This window comes from Leucoraja erinacea, chromosome 19, assembly GCF_028641065.1.
Source record: "Leucoraja erinacea ecotype New England chromosome 19, Leri_hhj_1, whole genome shotgun sequence".
Classification (NCBI taxonomy): Eukaryota; Metazoa; Chordata; class Chondrichthyes; order Rajiformes; family Rajidae; genus Leucoraja; species Leucoraja erinaceus.
This window is the reverse complement of record NC_073395.1, coordinates 9,223,080-9,245,819: the sequence shown is the minus strand read 5'-3', so window position 1 is coordinate 9,245,819 and position 22,740 is coordinate 9,223,080. Positions and strand designations below refer to the sequence as shown.

The 22,740-nt window shown below is 40.1% G+C and overlaps 1 protein-coding gene across 1 annotated transcript; it reads right to left on the bottom strand.

Annotated features, from left to right (window-relative positions):
* Positions 1-2,488: 2,488 nt before the first annotated feature.
* On the bottom strand, positions 2,489-21,040 carry hyal6 (hyaluronoglucosaminidase 6). Its single transcript, XM_055650249.1, has 4 exons — positions 20,795-21,040; positions 8,142-9,104; positions 5,853-5,942; positions 2,489-3,223 (listed from the first exon to the last, which is right to left on the bottom strand). Exons 2-4 carry the CDS (start codon positions 9,081-9,083, stop codon positions 2,783-2,785), a joined length of 1,473 nt encoding a protein of 490 aa, XP_055506224.1. The 5' UTR covers positions 9,084-9,104; positions 20,795-21,040; the 3' UTR covers positions 2,489-2,782.
* Between the last annotated feature and the right edge of the window lie 1,700 nt (positions 21,041-22,740).

Below are 22,740 nucleotides of genomic sequence, written 5' to 3'. Positions count from 1 at the left end.
AGATCAAGACCTTTCTTCAGACTGAGTCGGGGAAAGGGAAATAAAAATATAGATGGTGATATAGAGATTGATTAGTAGGACTGGGTGTTACAATCCCTATGATTTCACTACAATTGACATTCTTGGTTATGACCACTAGGTGAATTTGCCAACAATCAGACACATCTTCAGTTGTGTACCTCAACGTCACTGGGTGTTTCGGCCTTTTATCACAAGACACCCTCAGTCGAGGCAGGCCCACCGCAGGTTGATCAGACCTGGGTGTGTCTTATTGTTAGCCTCTAGATGGTCACGTGGCAGCCCAGACAGCATCTTTCCTCTTCAGCCACAGCCAGTGACTGCTCCGTTCGGTGGCATCGGCAAGTTCTTTTATTGCCCTCCTTTGTGCCTGCCCTTTGACTCCTACTTCCCTCAGGAGCCTTGCGGTGGAACTGGCTACAAATCCCCTGCACCCCACCTCCACTGGACACACCCTTACCCTCCAACCTCTCTCCTTTGCCTCTGCTGCAAGATTTGAATATCAAAGCTTTTTTCCTTTCATAAGGCTCGTCCACCGCCTCCTCCCCATGGGACCGTCAACTCAATGATGGAAACACGCCGACAGGAGTTGGACCAGAGAACGAGGTCTGGTCGCAGGTTTGTAACTGCAATTTCAACTGGGAACGAAAGCCTCTGGCCTAGGTCAACACGCATTTCCCAATCCCTGGCTGCGTTCAGTGGGCATGAGATGAGAGGCGTTAGGGGGTTAGTCCTCAGTTTCTCTCCTTCCCGGATGAAGGATGGTATTTGCGGGAATGTTATCTGGGCACCCCGGGCCGCGGAGATTGAACCGGCCCGTTCGCGGCGCTTGGATTCAGCCGCGGGACTGACTTACTTACCATCACCCGGCGGGGTCACAACATCCGAAGCCTGGATCGCCTCTGCGCAGAGGAAGAACAAGGAGGGAAGAGCCAAGGACTTTAAGATTTTTGCCTTCCATCACAGTGAGGAGGTGCCTGGTGAACTCACTGTGGTGGATGGTAAATTTGTGTTTATTGTGTGTGTTTGTCATTTTATTATATGTATGACTGCAAGGCAACGAAATTTCGTTCGGACTGAAAGGTCTGAATGACAATAAAGGCTACTTTGACTTTGACTTTGATAGGCATGGCGTTGGTGGTAACTCTCTTGCACTCGAGTTCAGCGGCCAAACACCTCAGCACCTGGTTGTCTCGCCAGAACAAATGAATGAAAGATATGCAAAATAGTATCAATGATAAAGGGAACAGGCCATTGTTAGTAGTTGTCCAGGTGCACCCTGTTACTCCAGCTTTTTGTGTTTCTCTTTGGTTCCAACCAGCATCCGCAGATCCTTTCTACACATACTACACCTTTGTATTTGCATCTGTTACCATTGTGTCCTGAGGATCTGATGGAGCCGACAGGGGTCATATTGCAATAAAGATGACAAAAATATCATATTATTATTATTATTTAAATGGCACTTTTTATTCTCAATGTTTCTATATATGTAAAAATTGAAAGATCAATTCCAAAACCAACAGCATTGAAGCTACAAAGGTTTTAAGTTACAAAGACAGTAATAAAACTAATAAAACATATCGCTATTAAATCCCCCCCCCCTCAAGATTATTCCAAGTACATAAAATTAAAAAATATCAGAGTATTTATTGAAAATGCCATATCACCTTATGAGTTGGAGATGGTGCAATGAAAGTTGTACAACAAATACTGTCAAAATACTCAGAAAAAGGATTCTGTTTATAGAACAAAGGAAATAGAACTTCTAAATTTTTCAGAATGGAAGGTAGCTACATGTAAATTCAAGGAATAAAAATCAATCAATATGGCCTAAAATAGCCAGGTCTTGATTGTCAGAGGAATTAATTATTCAATCATCACCAGGGAGTGTTGTTATTACATGCAGCCTAAATACATGTGCAGCCAGTAGTTATTCTTCATACTGGCATCTGCAATGCTAGTATTAATTTGCGAATTGCTAAGCACACTCTATATTGCAATATTTTTCTCTCCTTGCTGAGTACAGACCTACAAGTGTTAATTGCCCTCTGGCTCTTTGCTGAACAGAGCATTATTCAACTGGTCGAACAGTACATGTTGCCATCATAAACTAATCTTAGCACAGTCCCATATTATATCATAATATGTCCCACCAATGTTATGGGAGCAATCAAAAGCAGCAAGATTAAATAACCCACTACACCCCTATTTAGGATACTATTCAACTTGGCTGTGATCAGCTCACCAGCAATTCTGAACAGAACTTTCAACTCCAGCACCAGTATGTCTACAGCCCACACTGTGTGAGCCCATTGAACTAAGGGGTTTACATTAGATCAGTCACATTACTTTGCACTATCCAGAGCTACTAGGTCTGTGCATCAGCTTCCAAGCAACACGACAGCTAGACATTTCCCCCCACCAAACGTGGGGGTAGACTGGAGTACAGTAATTGAGGAAAGGGGGCAGATGTTAAACAAACTAATGCTTGAATTTTATTTTCTTACTCTTGTTTGGCCAAGGCTTACAGGCAGTTCCAATTTCTACATTTATCAGACAGAATTCTACTTTGAGCTATAATAAAGACTGAATGCAGAGGGCGATGCAGCAGATATTGTCCATGCAGTGGCTTTAAATATATTTTAAAAAACATTCTCTCCAGAAAGCCAGTCTGATCATTATCCAGATTCTTTTCCACACACTTGATGAAATCTTATCTATGTCATAACAGCAATATATCCAAGGAAAAAGCCTCGAATGATTAAATAATGATATTACTGACCAGTTTGAGTACAACGACAGCGGCAAATGAAAATGGTAACGGTGGTGCTGAACCTTTAGCACCCATTGTGCCCAGGACACTTTCATTCACTGAAACACTGTTGGGAAATGGTACTTCACAGGCAAAGCCAACCCAACCTTCGTAACACTGGCACATGAACTTATTCTTCATGTATTTGAGGTTTATTGAGTTCAGCTTCCCTTGCACAGAAAACCTTGGTTGCATTCCCTCGGAGTTGGTCCTGATGCTGAAACTCTCGGGGTCCAGGTGGAGGTAGGCTTTGGAGTCGATGTTCTTCCTCACGCACCTCCCATGTTTCTTGCAGAGATGCTTGCTGCACAGCTTTGTGGCAGATGTCACATTAACAATATATTGTCCCAGAGGGCCGTTTATGTACCCCTTCACTGCTAAACAGTGACTCTGCAAGGAAAAGGTAAATCACTTTCATTCCAAGAATATAATGCATGGAATAAAATTGTGTTGCAATTTGGGAAGACAAGCCAGGGCAGGGCCTTCACTGTGAATGTTAGGACCCTGGGGTGTATTGTAGAGCAGAAGGATCTAGGAATGCAGATACATAGTTCCCTGAAAAGGAATTGCAGGCAGACAGGGTGGTGAAGAAGGCTTTCTGAAGACTACTGGGAATAATTGAGATGTAATGTTATAGTTCTGCAACACAATGGCGAGGCCTGGAGTATTATGTTCAGTTTTAATCACCCTGCTTTAAGGAGGATGTCAATAAGCAGGAAAGCGCTGAGAAGATTTAGGAGGATGTTGCCAGGTCTTGAGGGCCCGAGCTACAGGGAGAGGCCGGGTAGGCTAGGACTTCATTCCTTGGTACGTAGAAGGCTAAGGGATAATCTTATAGAGGTGTATAAAATCATGAGAGGAACACATGGGGCGAATGCAGAGATTGAGAGTCTTTTACACAGAGTAGGGGAATCAAGGACCAGAGGACATAGGTTTAAGATGGGAGCTGAATAATTTAATAGGAACCTGAGAAGAGCAGCTTTTCCACACATTGTGGGCGTATGGAAAGAGCTGCCAGAAGAGATAGTTGAGGCAGCATTTCAAAGACATTTGGACAGGTACATAGATAGGAAAGGTTTAGTGGGATACGGGCCAAATACGGGCAGGTGCAACTAGTGTAGATGGAGTGTAGATGGGACAAGTTGTAAATAATGTTTTTTTTTTTAAACAGATGATAGACTTAACCTCCTGAGACAATGACATCTAACAAACTGAAGAAACTGAGCCTCTATCCCAAGGGTTCCCTACCTGGGGTAAATTTGATGATTCTGGATTTGTACATATTTTTTCTCCTTGACTGACTCTTAATTCTGGTATCTGTTCATCATTAGTTGTTCACAAATAAGTGAAATAACATTGTTATGTGCTATTAAAGTTGCCTGGGGTAAACGGGATGAAACAGGTTGGGGAACCCTGCTCTATCCTCCATGTGCAGGATACTGGCTCCTGTGAGCTGTTTATCTATCTTGGCCTTTTCTCCCTCATCCAGGAAGATGGGAAACATACTGTCGATGGTTCAGCCTCTTCAAGTCTTGCTGGAGACCTGAAACATTAACTCTACAGATGTAGCCCGATCTGCTGAGCATTTTCAGTATCTTCTGTCTTTATATTTCTCGTACCGGCAGATTAAAAAAAAAAATCTCATTAACAGTCACTATTAGATTCCAATTCATTGAGAAATCACTGTGTTCAACTCACTGACTGTTTGTATATTTAAATCCCCAATCCACCTTGTGGAATCACAATCCTTCCATCTCTCTCCAGCTAATCCCATTGTCTTCTGTTAATCCCCGATAAAAAATAACTCATTGACTGCAAGAAATTTCACCAGAGACGTTTTATCAATCAGAAGCCAATCGGGTAATGGATAAAGATTCTGATGGACAACTTTCAGTTAGAGGAAGCTATATTAGTAGTGTATCACAGCTATTGGTGATTTAAGTAAATACTGTTATGCCTACTGTGATATTTGGTAAGAGTAACTATCATTTCATGTACCTTCAGGAATTTATAGACGTTGGGGTTATTATAGAGCCTAGGTTCCGATTTATAATCAAAAGAGCAGCAGATTTTACAAAATACCATAACCACAAAATATTTTCACCTGCAATTTGCCGGTTCTTAATGGTTTGGATATTGGATAGATGACAGGAGAAATGATGTAAAGAAAGGGGTTAAAACAGTAATACCATCTCGTTTTGCAATTCTATGAGTGCAGATGCTCAAGGTGTCAACAGCAGGCTGTCAACCTGATTATTTATTATAAAGCCTATAAAAGGATACAGAAACACCAAGTGAATTCTTTGCATGTCTACAATTATCATCATATCCCAAGGACAACCCTACCTCTATATTTAACACTGCCAGATGCATTTCCACCTGCAGCTGTCAGCAAAGTATTTGGTAATTATAACATGGGGAAAGAAGTTCCTACTTGCTGAAAGGAAATATTTGTTTTTACTGAACTTAGACTTCTTTTGAAATACTGTATACTTTTCTGGCTGCATTGTGAGGACTAACTCGTTGAAAACGAGAAGAATTTAAGAACTGAAGTGACTTAAGGGAAAATTACATGAGGTTATGAAGTGAAAAAATAACAGGAACATTTGCAAGATGCTGGAAATCAGTGAAAAAGAATGCTGCAAATACTTCACAGGTCAGGCAACTTCTGCAGGGGGAAACTGAAGGTAGACACAAAATGCTGGAGTAACTCAGCGGGACAGGCAGCATCTCTGGAAAGAAGGAATGGCCAACGTTTCGGGTCGAGACCCGTCTTCAGAAACAGAGTTAGCTGCCAGTTCTGATAGAAGCCCAATTAATTTAAATTTTAACTTTGTTTCTTATTCTCTGCAGATACTACCTGACTTAGGATGTACGTCCAGCATTTTCTGTTTTATCATAAAATGAAGATATATTCATGTTATGATTCATGGATCTCTTATGCCACAGCCAAAGGATGTAACATGGAATCGGACTGCTGCCTTTGAGCAGTGACAGAAAGTAAATAATGCGATTGTACCTTTGATCTTGCATAGTCGATGTTTCCCCAGAGAATGATCCCCGCAGTTCCCATTGCAGCACTCTCACCAATTGTATGCACCAAGTCAATCTGTAAATTGAGAGGCACCATTAAAATCGTCATGCACTTGCAAATTTGAAGTAATACTCCAAGCCAATTTTATATTCTGTATTTGTTTGAAGTGAAACTCGAATAAAGTAATCTTGAATAGAAAGGAACTGCAGATGCTGGTTTAAACCGAAGACAGACACAAAAAGCTGGAGTAACTCAGTGGGACAGGCAGCATCTCTGGAGAGAAGGAATGGGTGACATTTCGGGTCGAGACCCTTCTTCTGACGACACTTCCCAGACCCAGAAGAAGGGTCTCGACCCGAAACGTCACCCATCCCTTCTCTCCAGAGATGCTGCCTGTCCTGCTGAGTTAATCCAGCTTTTTGTCTCCATAAAGTAATCTCAATTTATTTGAGGGGAAAACCTGTGCTGAATAATTTGTGTTTGAGGTAAATATTGTTGATTACAAGGAAATGGTCATAGAATATCAATACTTTCCCATAGAATATTTATATTTTTGTTAGTAGTTATTTGTGAAATCTGGACATTTCAGAGGGCAGTTAAGAGTCAAGCACATTACTGTGGGTCTGGAGTTAAGTATAACCCAAACTGGGTGTGGGTGGTAATTATATTTACTGAAGGATATTAGGAACCACAGTCATAAGAAACTGCAGATGCTGGAATCTTGGGCCTAACAAAAGCGTTGGATAAAGTCACCGTCAGGCAGCATTGGTGGAGGAAATGGACATTCAGCATTTCGGGTCGGGTCACTTCTTTAGAATAAAGGAGAGCAAAGAACCAAAATTGTCGTCTATGTATTGGTCAGAGCATTGAATAAAAAAGTTGGCCGGTCATGTTGTAGCCATGTAAAACATCAATTAGAGCATATTTGGTGTATTGTGTGCTGTTGTTAAAGGAAGGATATGAAGTGCAAATTAGATTCACCAGTCTGAAGAAGGGTCTCGACCTGAAACGTTACCCATTCCTTCTCTCCAGAGATGCTGCCTGTTCCACTGAGTTACTCATTAACATGTACATCAGGAATGTATTTATCCTGAGGTCACCAGGATGGTGCCTGGATTCTGAGGGTCAACCCCAGTTTATGAATGCCTAACTTATATACATGCAAACCAGTGTTCAAGAGACTGGTGGGTTGGATTTGCCTGCTGGATGGAGACTGTTCTTGATGCTAGCTGGAATTTTGCTACATCAACCTCAGGATAAATACATTCTGATGTACATGTTAATGTCCATTTAGCAAATCCTATCTACGGACATGCTGTTCAGATCAGCAGCGGAGCTCTTTTGAAAAGTCAATAACATTTAAAACCTCATTTGGCAGTACAACCTTTAAAAATAATACATTATTAGCCTGAGATATGATTGGGTTTAATTTGCTAAATAATCTTTATTATTAAGAATGGCAAAATGAGATTTAAAATGCTTTTCCAAACATTTTGTCCCTATGGGATAAACCACCTCTGCAGGCATCCTCTGCTTTATGAACTGTTCAGGTTGCGAACAGTTGTCAGGAATGGAAACCCACTGTGATCCGAGAGGTTGGACTGTTTTATCTGGAGTGCTGGAGGCTGAGGGCTGATGGAAATATATAAAGTTATGAGAATATGATAATAATATAAATAGATAGAATGTTTCTCCCAGATTAAAAATATCAAATACTAGAAAGCATAGTTTTAAGCTGTGCAGGGTAAAGTTTAAAGGGGATTTACACAGCAAGTGGTAGGTGCCTGGAACACACTGCCAGGGGAAATGATGGAAACAGTCATGGCTGCAATATTTAAGGGCCATTTATAATGACACACGAACAGGCAGGGAATGGAAGGGATACATTCCAAGTGAAGGCTGACGCACAGTTTAAATTTGACGTCATGGCCACCACAGACATCGTTTGCCAAAGAGCCCTTTGATGTGCAGCTGTACTATTCTATGGGTTATGTTGACAAGGGAAGGAAGCATGGATCTTAAGGAACCAAACTGCAAAACTAATGAAATCAATATTGTGGCTTGTAGGTGAATGCAATTGTTGATTTTCAACAAGAGCTTTGGCACAATTCCTACCTGGAACCTCACCTTTAACCTCACCTTTGTGACACGGTGTGAATTGCATTGTTAGAATGCAAACCAGGTGATATTCTACTATTGATATTTCCAGCGCAGAATAAATAACTGGTACCTTCTCATCCTTTCTAAAATTCAATGTGCATCTTTTCTACGTACCTCAGTGAGGGGCACAAACTCATACGCATAATACGGACGTCCATATGCAAAGACCGGGAGTGTATAGTCTTTATGGGCAATGGAGGCTAATCTGATAGCTTCTTTCAGTCTGTAATGGACAAATCTTCGTGCATTTGGAGTTGATTTCAAATCAAGCCCAAGGTAGATGGAAGGGTAGAGAGCGCCACTTTCTTTCCACAACCAGAGTAACTTGTCATTACGTTTGTATTCAATTGCAGGGCACTTCCCATCATACTTCTTTGTCTTTTTCTTATAGTGATGGTTGTAACAGTCTGGGAAGAGGTAAAACCCCCAGAGGCCATTAGGTCTCATTTCCTCTGCTAACGCCAGTGTATTATTCATGAAGTCCCACGCGGCAGTTTCATATTCCTTCTTAGCTTCTGATTTGATTTGATTGTGTGTCCAGTTGGGGTGAAGCTTTTTCACAACTTCTATGGATTTTTGCCGGTAGATTTTTTTCGCCCCCCAGTTTCGGATCCACAGAGGCCTCCAGTTTTCCCAGTCAATCACCCCAAGACCACTGAAGTCCTTAAAATGAATTAATTTCTCAATGTCAGACCTGCTTTTATTTAAGTGTTCTTGTAGGTCGCTATTCTGGGGGATGCCTCCATTGACTGAAACTTTCTTTTTAGAGTAATAAGGATACTCGCCCAGTCGATTGTGGTAAAATATGGTGATGACTGACCCACTGAGTGAATCATTGGAGTTTGAAGTTATGTCGAAAACACTGAGATCCAGATCTACATTGTAACGAAGACTGCACAATTTAGTTGGCGCATTCCAAACAACAATAAATGGGTTATGTGGAAGCACGGGAGGTTTTGCTTGCTTGAAATATTGGCCATTTGACAGCTGCATTATGATTACAGTAACAAGCAATCTTCCAAGCAAGTTCTTGGAAATAATTGCAACACTCTTCATGTTCAGCTTCCAATCCAACTCCTGAAACCAAAAGATGATTTGTAGTTTATTAATTTTGAAATACAGGCATCTGTGCATCAACAGTAAACACATTATATAGTACTGTAGTTAACTTACAGATTAAGGTTTAGTAATGTGTTAACAAAAAATGATGCATTACCAACAATAGAAATCTATTTAGTTAAATCACGTTAATCAATATCAAATATCCACAGAATTTTTTTATTGCTGGTTCATATTTAAATTAAACCGTAGAAATCGTTCCATGCCCAAATTTACTTTCCGCTATTTTAGCAGGAGCAATGATATTAACTGGAGATTTTTCAAGTTAAATTATCTCGGCCATTGCAAATATATATTCTCAGGTCGGCACGGTGGCGCAGCAGTAGAGTTGCTACCTTACAACGCCAGAGACCTGGGTTCGATCCCAACTACAGGTGCTGTTTGTATGAAGTCTGTACTTTCTCACTGTGACCGCATGGGTTTTCTCCAAGATCTTTGGTTTCCTCCCACACTCCAAAGACGTACAGGTTTGTAGGTTAATTGGCTTGGTACAAGTGTAATTTGTCCCTAGTGTGTGTGGGGCAGTGTTAATATGCGGGGATCACGAGTCAGTGCGAACTCGGTGGACCGAAGGGCCTGTTTCTACGCCCTATCTCTAAACTAAAATAAACTACATTGCATCATTCCAATAACTGAACTATCTATTTGGGTACTTCGAAAGAAAAAATTGGGACAGTAGATAATGTATCAAAATTAAGAAAAAATGTATTAACTTCTACTTGCAGAACATATAAACATGTGAAGCATGCCAACATGTGGCAAGAAAAGACCAGCTTGTCCCACCGTCAAGATGGCATTAATACATGATAACCCTCAGGGAAAAGCAATACAAAATAAGAGCAATGCCCGGAGCCAAGAAGTAGAAAATATTTTTTTAAATTCCTCTCTGACCCCGTCAAGTAATATAAAATAAAGAAAACAAATAAAAATAGGGCAGCAGTCAATATAACGGTAATTTCGTAACATTGGATTTAGCGTGGTTGCATGGGAGAGAAACTGCAAAATAAATAAAACACAATTAAAAAGGCATCCCATACAATATAGGAGGACAGCCTTTATCAAAATGTAACTAGGGCTGCTGCGCAATGCAGTTATAATATGCATTAATTATACTTTGGTTGATTACTTAATATAGATGCACCGGATGACAAATAAATATGACAAAGTCTTTAAATATGTCCCATTATTATTCATGCATAAAAGTTAATGAAGGGTTTTTTTTAATACAAGATTTCAGGGTTTACAACAATGAATTCTGAAGGAAAATTATGTGGAAATGAAAATAGCTTGAGGATTGAAAGGATTTAAATGCGAGATCTATCTTCGGAGGTACAGTATGTACAGGAACTTAAACTTGACTTCATTTAGTCTGAAGCATGGAACAACTGGTAGGTCATGTATCAAATGAAGATTTCACAGCATCTGCACGCGCTTCATCACTGTCATTTTAGAAAATCAACACCAGAATGGGAGCCAAGTATCCAGATTTTAAGGCCAGTGCTGATAAAACAAAAAACAAAAGTACATTTATTGAACCTAACTTTGGAAAGCGTACTTTACACTTTTATCTAACTTTACATTCTTCCACTATCAATTTAATTAATTTTATTTACTGTTTTTAAAAGTGATTACCATACAGCAAGTTGATCAATGAACGAGCGAGGGATGCAGTCAATGGAGGGATGGAGCAACTAAATAAATAGTTGGAAAAATAGTATTTACTGGAAACACTCAGCAAAAGCAGGCAACTTGTGTGGGAAGAGAGGTAGAGTTAATGTTTTCAGGTAAAAGATGCTTCTGAAAAGTTCTGACAAAAAGGTCTTTGACCTGAAATGTTCACTCCCTTACTCTTTCCACAGATGCTGCCTGACCTGCAGAGTGTTTCCAGCATTTTATTTTTTAAACTCAAGTTTCCCAGCATCTGAAATGTTATGTTCTTTAAGTAATCGTTGTATTAAGACTGCTTTTGTAGCACTAAACTCAGTATTGACACAATGCTGATGAGCAGATTAACATTGTCCGGAACTCTGACGTAATATTTCAATATTACGTCAAATATTACGTCAAATATTACAAGGTTAATTCCCGGGATGGCGGGACTGTCATATGCTGAGAGAATGGAGCAGCTGGACTTGTACACTCTGGAGTTTAGGAGGATAATAGGGGATCTCATTGAAACATATAAGATTGTTAAGGGTTTGGACACGCTAGAGGCTGGAAACATGTTCCCGATGTTGGGGGAGTCCAGAACCAGGGGCCACAGTTTACGAATAAGGAGTAAGCCATTTAGAACGGAGACGAGGAAACTCTTTTTCTCACAGAGAGTGGTGAGTCTGTGGAATTCTCTGCCTCAAAGGGCAGTGGAGGCAGGTTCTCTGGATGCTTTCAAGAGAGAGCTAGATAGGGCTCTTAAAAATAGCGGAGTCAGGGGATATGGGGAGAAGGCAGGAACAGGGTACTGATTGGGGATGATCAGCCATGATCATATTGAATGGCGGTGCTGGCCTGAAGGGCCGAATGACCTACTCCTGCACCTATTGTCTATAATGACATTGCAACTTAAAAAGGTGGACATGGTGCATTTTAATTTCAGTGATTCCATTGACTGGGCAATAGAGTTCCTGCCTCACAGCGTCAGAGACCCAGGTACGATCCTTACTATGGGTGCTGTCTGTGTGGAGTTTGTACGTTCTCTCTGAGACGACATGGGTTTTCTCCGGGTTCTTCGATTTCCTCCCACACTTCAAAGACCTACAGGTTTGTCGGTTAATTGGCTTTTGTAAATTGTAAATTATCCCTCGTCTGTAGGATAGTGCTAATGTATGAGGTGATCAGTGGTTGGTGCGGACTTGGTGGGCCAAAGGGCCTGTTTCCACACTGTATCTCTAAAGTCTAAAATAAACTAAAGAGTGCAAAAGAACATGCTGTTCGTGTCAATCATTGTTAATGATTTTGTTCAAGAATCCAAGAATATGAAATGTTACCATATAAGAACTAAAGGATCCACTGAAGACTAGGCAAGTCGCTAAGGAAGGAACCACCAAAGTTGCCATGGGAAAATAGTTTCAATGTAAATGTTAGTGGTACAGTGCCAATGCACCAAAACAAGAACATAGAAAATAATATGCCAAAGATGAAGAACCCTGAGGAGCTGGCTTTCCAATCCAGATTCCGCTGCTATAGTTTATCCTGTGGTTCACCTAATACTTGCACTTTAGTGTAAGGGTCCTTGTATACTGTTTACACCAATACTTTCCATGTTGCAAATCATTAAACACTAATTCCCTCACATATCTTTCGATCTATTTTCCATCAGCAAAAGGACAACATAGCTCCGTGACTTGGATATTTATTTGCGGACAGGGAGAACTCTTCTTTAAACGGAAGCAGATGTTATTCTTTTACTTCTAGTTAACTGTGGAGCCAGGAGAACTATGCAGTTACACAGTTATCAGAATTGTTCCAACAGATACCTATTGTTGTTCGGCACGGACTTGTAGGGCCGAGATGGCCTGTTTCCGTGCTGTAATTGTTATATGGTTATATGGTTATATAGATACCCTTTTAAGTCTAAAGTGGGGTATGTTGAGTTTTATCGGTTCCATTTTTAGGTGCATGGTAATATTGACACCCAGGGCCCAGTGCAGTCTGTCTGTGAAGGAAATATTAATAGTCTAAATCAGTGACGTGATTTAGACTGTTAATATTGACGTGAACCTAAATGGGTTCACCTTTGCTTTTAAACCCAAGAGCAAAAATATAGGAAGATAAATGATCCACCTCTACTTCATGTATCCTGAGCAAAGATTAAAATAGAGCCTTCCATTAAAAACTGTCTTAACGTACAAGTGTTGTAATCTGCACTTTATTTTTTACTTTGGCATCGTGCTTGGGAACTAAGCATTTTACATTGGGGACATGCATGAGCTACTTTTTAGAATCTTCTACGCTCGTTGCATTTGGTCCAAACAATATTTCTGTTGGCATAAACTGTGCGACAGTTTGCATATGTAAGTCATCAAACTCCAGTCAATGACTTTCGTACCTATTTCGTGGGCAGCTATTTCCTGGTGTGCCTTTCAGCAATAAAATAACTTTCACTAATCCATAATGTTAATCCTTACTAAGAATGATCGAGATCTTCAATGAGTGTTCAGAATTATGGTCACTAATCCATGTTTACTTTTGATGTGTTTTCAGTCATTGATGTGTGGAACCACGGATGATGGGATAGGTCTTAAATAATGGGTGGCACGATGGCGCAGCGGTACAGCTACAGCCTTACAACGGCAGAGACCCGGGTTCGATCCTGACTATTGGCCCTGTCCCACGGTATGAGTTCATTCCAAAAGCTCTCCCGAGTTTCCCCTGATTCGAACTCGGAGATTTACGGTAATGGCCGCTCGTCGGTACTCGGGGCTCTCGTGGACATTTTTCAACATGTTACATGTTGAAAAATGTCCATGAGTCTTCCCGAGCTTACCTGCCTTTAGCGGGTCTTCCCTGCCATTAGCGTTACTAGCCGCTAAGAGACGTCCCCGAGCTCCGACGTACCCGCTACGTTCATTCTCCATGCTAACCACGAGTTTGATTTTTTTTAAACTCGGGAGAGCTCTTGGAATGAACTCGTACCGTGGGACAGGGCCATATGGGTGCTGTCTGTACGGAGTTTGTACGTTCTCCCTGTGACCACGTGGATTTTCTTTGGGTGCTCCGGTTTCCTCCCACATTCAAAAGATGTACAGGTTTGATGGTTTGCAGGTTATTTGGCTTTGTTAAAAATTGTAAATTGTCCCTAGTGTGAAGGATAGTGTTAGTGTTAGGGTATGGGGTGGTCACTGGTTGGCATGGACTCGGTGGGCCGAAGGGCCTGTTTCCATGCTGTATCCCTAAAGTCTAATGTCAAATCCTCTCAACATCAACCTGTTCAGAATCTTACATTTCAAAAAGTTCAATTATAAATCTTCACTGAGTGCAGAAACAATTTGTCGAATTGTTCCATAGAGGGCAACCCCTTTATGCTCTGGGATGAAAGCAAATGAAATTTTGAAAGGAAAGGGTGGGATGTCTATTGAAGCATTACCAGTATCTCATAAAAAGAGAAAATGAGAGAAAATAAATTGGCTATAATGCTGAAACCAGATGAAAAATAAGCAAATTGACTGTAAAGTTTGGGACATCTTTTATTCTGTATGTCGTATATATTGTATTTTTAGAAAAGGATATATAGAAAAATGGAAATTACAGGCACACATCGAAGATATTACCTTTTGCATCTTGTTGAACATATAACGTCTTATGCAATGGTCTTTACAGAAATCGATTTTCTCTCAGTATGGGGCAAATTTTCTAGTACATGACTCACATATCAAGTTCGTGCCAACCTTAAGGCAGGCATTAACTGTGAATATGATTGCCAAATAGCAAGTAAATGCTGCTGATGGGCCCCTTGCCCTAAAAGGAATTCTAGCCACATTGCCACAATGTTCTGGAAGGAATGAATGGAAAATATGCAAATCTAATAGGCAAGAGTTTTGTTGCCATCATGGTTTGAACATCTACAGTTATCAACAATAACTTGGGTACATTTATTGATCGTCTTTATGGAAAACATTAAGAGAGGTGTTTCAGCAGATAAAAACTGACACCAAGACGTATAAAGAATTCATGGGACGTTATCAAAACTTCCTACAGAGAGATAGATTAAGATCAGAGAGGATTGAAGGTGGAGAAATAGATAGAGAGGCAGAGAAATTCCAGAACATAATCCCCAGTAATTGCCACCAATGAGGGTCCAGTGAAGATCACGGATATGATCCTAAATGTTCATGCAGCTAGAGGAAGTCATGGTGTTTGGCAGAATTGTGAAAATAAGATGTTTAAAATCAGTACATGTCAGGAAGTCAGAGTCATAGAGCTGGCTGTTCTTGGCCCATAACCCACTAAACCTATCCTAGATATGTACCTGGCCAAATGTCTCTTAAACATTATGATAGTACTTGTCTCAACTACCTCCTCCAGCAGCTAGTTTCCACCCTTTGTGTAAAAAAGGTGCTCCTCAGGTTCCTATTAAATCTTTCCACCCACCTTAAACCTACGAGCTCTGGTTCTTGATTCCCCTACTTTGGGTAAAAGACTGTGCATTTACCCGTTCTATTCCTCTCATGATCTTATACAACTTTTTAAGATCACGCCTCATCCTCCTGCACTCCAAGGAATAAAGTCCTAGCCTGCTCCACCTCTCCCTATAGCTCGTGCCTTCAAGTCATGGCAACATCCTTGTACAGCTGCTCTTCGACCTACGATGGGGTTACGTTCCGATAAACCAATCGTAAACCGAAAATATCGCAAGTCGAAAACACATTGCGATATATTGTGATCACGTGACCGGAGGTGATGTGCGTCTCGCAGCCGTTGCCGAGCGTTTCCTGATCATAAAGTCGAAATATCGCAAGTCGAAGTATCGTAAATTGGGGAGCACCTGTAAATTAGTACAGATTAATGTTTGCAGGTTTGATGGTAATGCAGTGGAAGATAGGACTCTGCCCAGATAGGTTTTGTCTTCAGTCTGAAGAAGGGTCTCGACCCGAAACGTCACCCATTCCTTCTCTCCACAGATGCTGCCTGTCCCACTGAGTTACTCCAGCATTTTGTGTCTAGTTTTTGGAATAGTTAGGTCTCTGTGCAAGACATGGACAAAAGTGGTAGAAGTTGATGTAACATTAAATGTATCTTTTAAATATAAATTTGGGGAATAAAGAGCTGGGCCGTTTAAAGGAAACTGAGAATTTGCTTTCGATGTGAGCAACCTTACATTAAGTTAAATGTTTATTAAATATATGCTGCCTTCCTCCCTCACTAATATTCCTTTCAAGACATTGCACGGTGAGTGCATATAATATATAATGAATATATATATATAATGAACTCAGTAGTTTTCTTAAAACATTATATGCCTCTCATTTTCCAATCAGATAAAGACCTTGAAGGATTTTTCCTTGTGGTTCATTAAGTTTATTTGGTAAAAGTCAATTCCAAACAGATACAGAAATCACCAATGCTTTGGTAACAATTGGACATAATCTATTTTGTTAGCATTTCCCAAAGGTTATCTAATGAGATTTTAATATAGACCAAGATGGAGTGATATATAAAAGCACCCTGGGCATGATTTCTTTCTCCCGTTATGTACTAGGTTTACATATTCGGTTGTGCTGCAGTAAGTAAGGATTTCATTGTCCTATCTGGGACATATGTCAATAAAACACTCTTGACTCTTGGTTTAGAACAAAGAACAATAGCTTCCTTTATTAAAAAAATGAATGTTGAGCAACAAAATTCTTTCAGTTTATCATTCGGCACAGAAACAAGCCCTTTACAGCCCAGCTCGACTATAACAGCTGGGGCTGGGACAAAGTCTGCTAAGTGAAAGGTGGAGAACACAAGGAACTGTAGATGCAGTAATTTTATGTAAAACACAAAGTGTTGGAGTAATTCGGCAGGTCAGGCAGCATCTGTGGAAGGAATAGATAGGTGATGTTTCAGGTCAGGACTCTTGGTTAGGATTCAGGTGAGAGGGGGTAGACACAAAGTGCTGGAGATATTCAGAAACTCTGGAGAAAAAGATGGGTGGCGTTTTGGGTCTGAAGAAGAGTTCTAATCCAAAACGTAACCCATCAATATTTCTAGTGATGCTGCCTGACCTGTTGGGTTACTCCAGCACTATGTGTCTATCTTTGGTATAAACCAGCCTCTACAGTTCCTCCCTACACTAGAGGTAGGGAGGGGGGGGGGGGGGGGGGGGGTGATAATTGGCAGACAGGTAGAGTGCAATGACAAAATGATTAATTTTAGCAGACTTTACAATTTTTTCTATTTGCCATTTCTCGTGCCCTGAAGCTCGTAACTGCTTAAGAGGAATGTGTGAGACAGACAAGGCAGGGTGGGGTGTGTGGAAAGAATGCAGGAGACCTAATTGCTCTGAATCTGCTATTTCAAAGAGAGGATGGGAGCAGCGAGGGCTGATGATAGACAGGAGAACGGAGTTCAAGATGTACAGAGAAGTTTTACTCAAGACTTTAGAGAGACAAAAAGAAAATCTGAAATACATTAACAGCTAATGTTGAAGGAAACCAAAATATGGAAAGTAAAATATTAGTCAAAAGAAGAATTGACCAAAAAGATGCTCTCTTGGGTCTCAGCAGATTTTGAATTGGCTAGAAATAGACACAAAACGCTGAAGTAACTCAGCAGGACAGGCAGGATCTCTGGCGAGAATGGATAGGTGATGTTTCGGTTTCGGACCCTTCTTCAGACAGATCAAATTTGGATTGGGAAGGTCTGTTTTCCTTTGAGAGAATAGGATTACCATGCAATGTTTGAAAGGGAAAAGCATGATTAAGATTCTAGATTTGGGTAAAATCTAGATCTGTTCAGCTCAACTCTACAAGTGATTTGTAAGCATGTTGAGAGTTTCTTACACACAGTTAAAATATCAAAAAATGTAAATCACCTAAAATTGGTTCATTTTAAAAATTGGAATTTAGGTATTTTTGACATCTAAATCTGTAAATATTATTACTATCCTAGAAAGGAAAAACACATGTCAGCATGATAAAACCTTGCATTTATCAGAAGGATGCTTAGATTTTGATTAATCTACCCAGAAATTCTAGCATGGCAAAAAGTATGAGTGCTGCAGAGGTTAACAATGACTGCTCCGATGCAAGATCACAGGTGGTACTGGCCTTAACCAAATCTAGAATCTTAATCACGTTTTCAAACGTTACATGGTTGCTGTTAGTTAAGTGTTCACAAACTGTTATGTTGTTACCTATAACATGGCTCATTACCAATTTTAAATCTACTATGTGTAGGAAAGAACTGCAGATGCTGGTTTAAATCGAAGGTAGACGCAAAATGCTGGAGTAACTCAGCAGGACAGGCAGCATCTCCGGAGAGAAGGAATCATTAAAGGGCCAGTCCCACTTGGCTGTCTTTCGCGATCTACTATGGGTTATTTTCTTGTTTTCAGTAGGACATTTGTTGCAGAAAGCTATAACCATATAACCATATAACAATTACAGCAGGAAAATCCTAATCCTATTACAGCACGGCTATCCTAAACACTAGAAATTAACTAACTGTTTAAACCAAGCTTGTCTGCTACACTGTATGGCAGAACAATTAAATGAAGTTACTTAAAAGAATCAAAAATAATTCTATTGAATATGATAATTCTATTGAATAAACGTGCACCATTTACTGGATAACATTTGCATATCCAGAAGTAAGGGGAGGTAAGGGGATTGGAAGCGCGAAAAGGCCAGAATAAATCAGGGCTGGCAAAGCTTGTACTAGCCGAGCATTATTACAGTTACCTGTGACCTCCTTGTAATCTGTTCTTCTAATTCTGCTGATTTTTAGGGGGTCTGTAATAGTCCCATTAAAGTGATCATCCCAAATATAGACACAAAAAGCTGGAGTAACTCAGCGGGACATGCAGCATCTCTGGAGAAAAGGAATGGGTGACGTTTCGTGTCGAGACCCCTCTTCAGTTTAAACCAGCATCTGCAGTTCCTTCCTACACAAAGTGATTATGCCTTTTTGTTTCAATGTTTTACCCCTACAGCCTCACTGGATGATCGTCCAAGAATTGGGGTTAGGAGGGGAGATAGATCAGCTATGATTGAATAGCAGATGATTGAAATGATTGAAAGCATTTAACATTATATTCTACAAGCAGATGTGTTAGACTTCATGGGCCGAATGGCCTAATTCTGCTCCTATCACTTATGAACATCAAGTCAAGTCAAGTCAAGTCAAGTCAAGTTTATTTGTCACATACACATACGAGATGTGCAGTGAAATGAAAGTGGCAATGCTCGCGGACTTTTGTGCAAAAGACAAACAACAAAACAACCAAACAAATTATAAACACAATCATAACACACATATCCTTATTGAATATTGAACATAAACTTATGAATATCCTTTCTAAACACTTTGGTTATGTCCTCCCTAATTCAAACAGCAACCCCTCTCTGCTAATCCTGCCCTTCTCTCAGCCATGTTTCTGTTATGGCTATAATATCCCAGTCCCCCGAGACAATCCATGTCTCACAATCATCCTCTTTACCTGTTGCCTTTGGTATTTAAGTAAATGCAATTTAAATCTTTGCCATGTTCCTGTCTGTCCTGTTTGCTAATCTTGCTCTCTTTGTCCCATGATCAATTGATTTGTCCTCATTTTCTCATCTTCCTCTTTTCAGTTCTGAGACTATCCCAAAGCTCTACGATCTTTGGACTATCCTATCTGCTAATCTCGTTTTAAACCATCCTAAGTGACGCTAGCAAATCTTTCTACCAGAATATTGCCCCCCCTCCAGTTTATATGCAACTCATTGCTCTCGTACAGGTCACCTTTACCTCAGAAGAGATCTCAATGGTAAAAAAAAACAGAATCCTCAGCAACACATTCATCTTGCCTATCCTATTCCTGCCCTCATTACTACATAAAACTGGGAGTACCTCTGAGAGCACCATCAGGTCCTGCCTTTTAACCTCTTTTATAACTCCCTACATTCACTGTGCTGGATCTTGTTCCTTTTGCTACCCATTCCTTTGGTATGTACATAACCTCTGCCTGCTCATCTTCCCAATTGAGGATCTTTTTCTTAGTGTTAACTGAAGTAACCACAAAGTATTTTATCAGCACATTTATCTTCACATTAAAAATTACCAATTGTTTTTCAAAAGTTAATGGTTTTATTTAACATCAGTAAACAGATGTTTAATGTTTTATGTATCATTCTTATCTATCACTGTATATCATGTTGTCCCTTGGGCGGAGCACCAAGGCAAATTCCTTGTATGTGAATACTTGGCCAATAAACGTATTCATTCATTCAGATGGTCTGTTGGCTCAACTTTTGTCATTACAAACACAAAGGTTGTCTTTGCCCTGGAGCTAATACAAAGTGACTTGAGACAACCCATTCCCATTAGATCCGTAACCAAAGCCAAATTATAACCACATGTCAAATGAACTACAATTACACTGAATGATAATACATTACCATAGAAATAAAATTACTTTGCTGTGTGTAAAAGAGAAAAAAACCTATAGGAGTTGCATATTTGTTTGACCTGTAAAGCAATAAAGTGCAGTCCAAAGTTTTTTGGTACTTGCCTTGACTTCCGTCAACTAACATTTCAAAGGTTTTTCCTTGCTACAAGTCTAAAGGTGCAGTTTTAATCTTATAATATTCAAACTACATGATGCACAATATTTGCGGTTAACTTTCTCCATTGATTAAAAAAAAAAAAACTTGATTCTAATTAGTAAATTGGAAAACAAACGAGTCGTGTACATAAATGCAAAAACAAAAATAGTGTGTCAAGCATTTAACATTATATTCTACAAGCAGATGTGTTGTTAGTTATGCAACAGCCCATATCACGGGAATTCGTCAATAGTTACATTGAATATTTTGCATTGCAATAAACAAAAATCAATACGGAATAATGGAAAATATGCAGTGTAACTGTCTAAAATGTTTGTTTACATTGGTATTCAATACAGACAAACGTCCAAAACTATGTAAGGCATTCTAAATGCAAACAGTTCAAAACTTTCCAAGTCTTACCTTTACACTGAAACAACTAACAGTCCAGGGCCTCTCTTGGAAAGAGAAATGCTTCAGCAAGTCTGGACTGTTGGTTTAATATATTGCTACGCTCCGCCTAATGGGAGTGCTTAAACTAAGTAATGCAGAATAATTGACACACAAAGGTTTGCATAATTGCATTCCCTGAGGACTTTTAAACATGCAATGTTGTCAACTGGAAGAGATCATAGTTAAATCCAAACATTGTGAAATAAAAGTGTTATCTATGCGTTAAAAACGTTTAGTGCACAAACCTAGTGCATAGTTGGTGCTCTTTGTGGGGAAGGGAACAGAATTGGAAGCTTTACATACCCTGGAGGGAAGGAGGTAGTAATTGAGTTATCAGCCAGCTAGGCATTAGCAAGCCTAAAATGGAGCTGTTGATTACCACTCTGTTCATAACCTGCTACAGAAATAATCGAAGAATGCGAGATCAGGAACAAAAAAAATATATAGATAACTTTCACAAAGATAAACTGAGCCACAGAGAATTATAATGTAGTGTTAATAGAAGAAGTTAGGTTAATAAATATATCTTGGTCACATGTATAGTAATTTATTGATGGTTAGGTTTATTAATTGGTTTGGTTTCTTATTGTTACATGTAACGAGGTACAATGAAAAGCATTGTTTTGCATGCTATCCAATCTGATCAGATAATACAATGCATAAATACAATCAGGTCAAACTCAAGTACAATAGGTAGAGCAAAGGGGAAGATACAGAGTGCAGAACGTAGTTCTCAGCATTGTAACACAATAGTCCCGTAGACACAGTTCAAAGTCTGCTATGGGGTAGAGTTAAATCAGACAATACTCCAGTTTGTTGAAGGATGTTCAGAATCCGGATGACAGAGTGGAAGAAGGTGTTCGTCAGATAGCGTGCACTTTCAAGCTTCTGTATATTTTTCCCCAATGGGAACACGGAAAAGGAATTACTGGGGTGGGTAAAGTCTTCCATTACGTTGGCTGCGTTTCCAAGGCAGTGTGAAGTGTAGATGGAGTCAATGGTGGAGAGTCTGGTTTGTGTGACGGGCTGGGCTACATCTACAATTCTCTGCAAGTTCTTGCAGTCTTGGGCAGTGCCATTCCCTAACCAAGCTGGGATGCTTTCTATGGTGCATCTGCAGAAGTTTGTATGAGTCATTGGAGACATGCTGAAGATCTGCAGTCTCCTCTGGAAGTAGAGATATTGGTGTGCTTTCTTGGCTGTTGCATCAATGTAGTTGGTCTATGACAGATCGTTGATGATATTAACATCATGGAATGATATTATCTGAATGGTGGCCGATTAGGAAAAGGGGCGATGCAACGAGACCTGGGTGTCATGGTACACCAGTCATTGAAAGTAGGCATGCAGGTGCAGCAGGCAGTGAAGAAAGCGAATAGTATGTTAGCATTCATAACAAAAGGATTTGAGTATAGGAGCAGGGAGGTTCTACTGCAGTTGTACAGGGTCTTGGTGAGACCACACCTGGAGTATTTGCGTACAGTTTTGGTCTTCTAATCTGATAAAAGACATTCTTGCCATATAGGGAGTACAGAGAAGGTTCACCAGACTGATTCCTGGGATGTCAGGACTTTCATATGAAGAAAGACTGGATAGACTCGGCTGGTACTCGCTAGAATTTAGAAGATTGATGGGGGATCTTATAGAAACTTACAACATTCTTAAGGGGTTGGACTGGCTAGATGCAGGAAGATTGTTCCCGATGTTGGGAAGTCCAGAACAAGGGGTCACAGTTTAAGGATAAGGGGGAAATCTTTTAGGACCGAGATGAGAAAAACATTTTTCACACAGAGAGTGGTGAATCTCTGGAATTCTCTGCCACAGAAGGTAGTTGAGGCCAGTTCATTGGCTATATTTAGGAGGGAGTTAGATGTGGCCCTTGTGGCTAAAGGGATCAGGGGATATGGAGAGAAGGC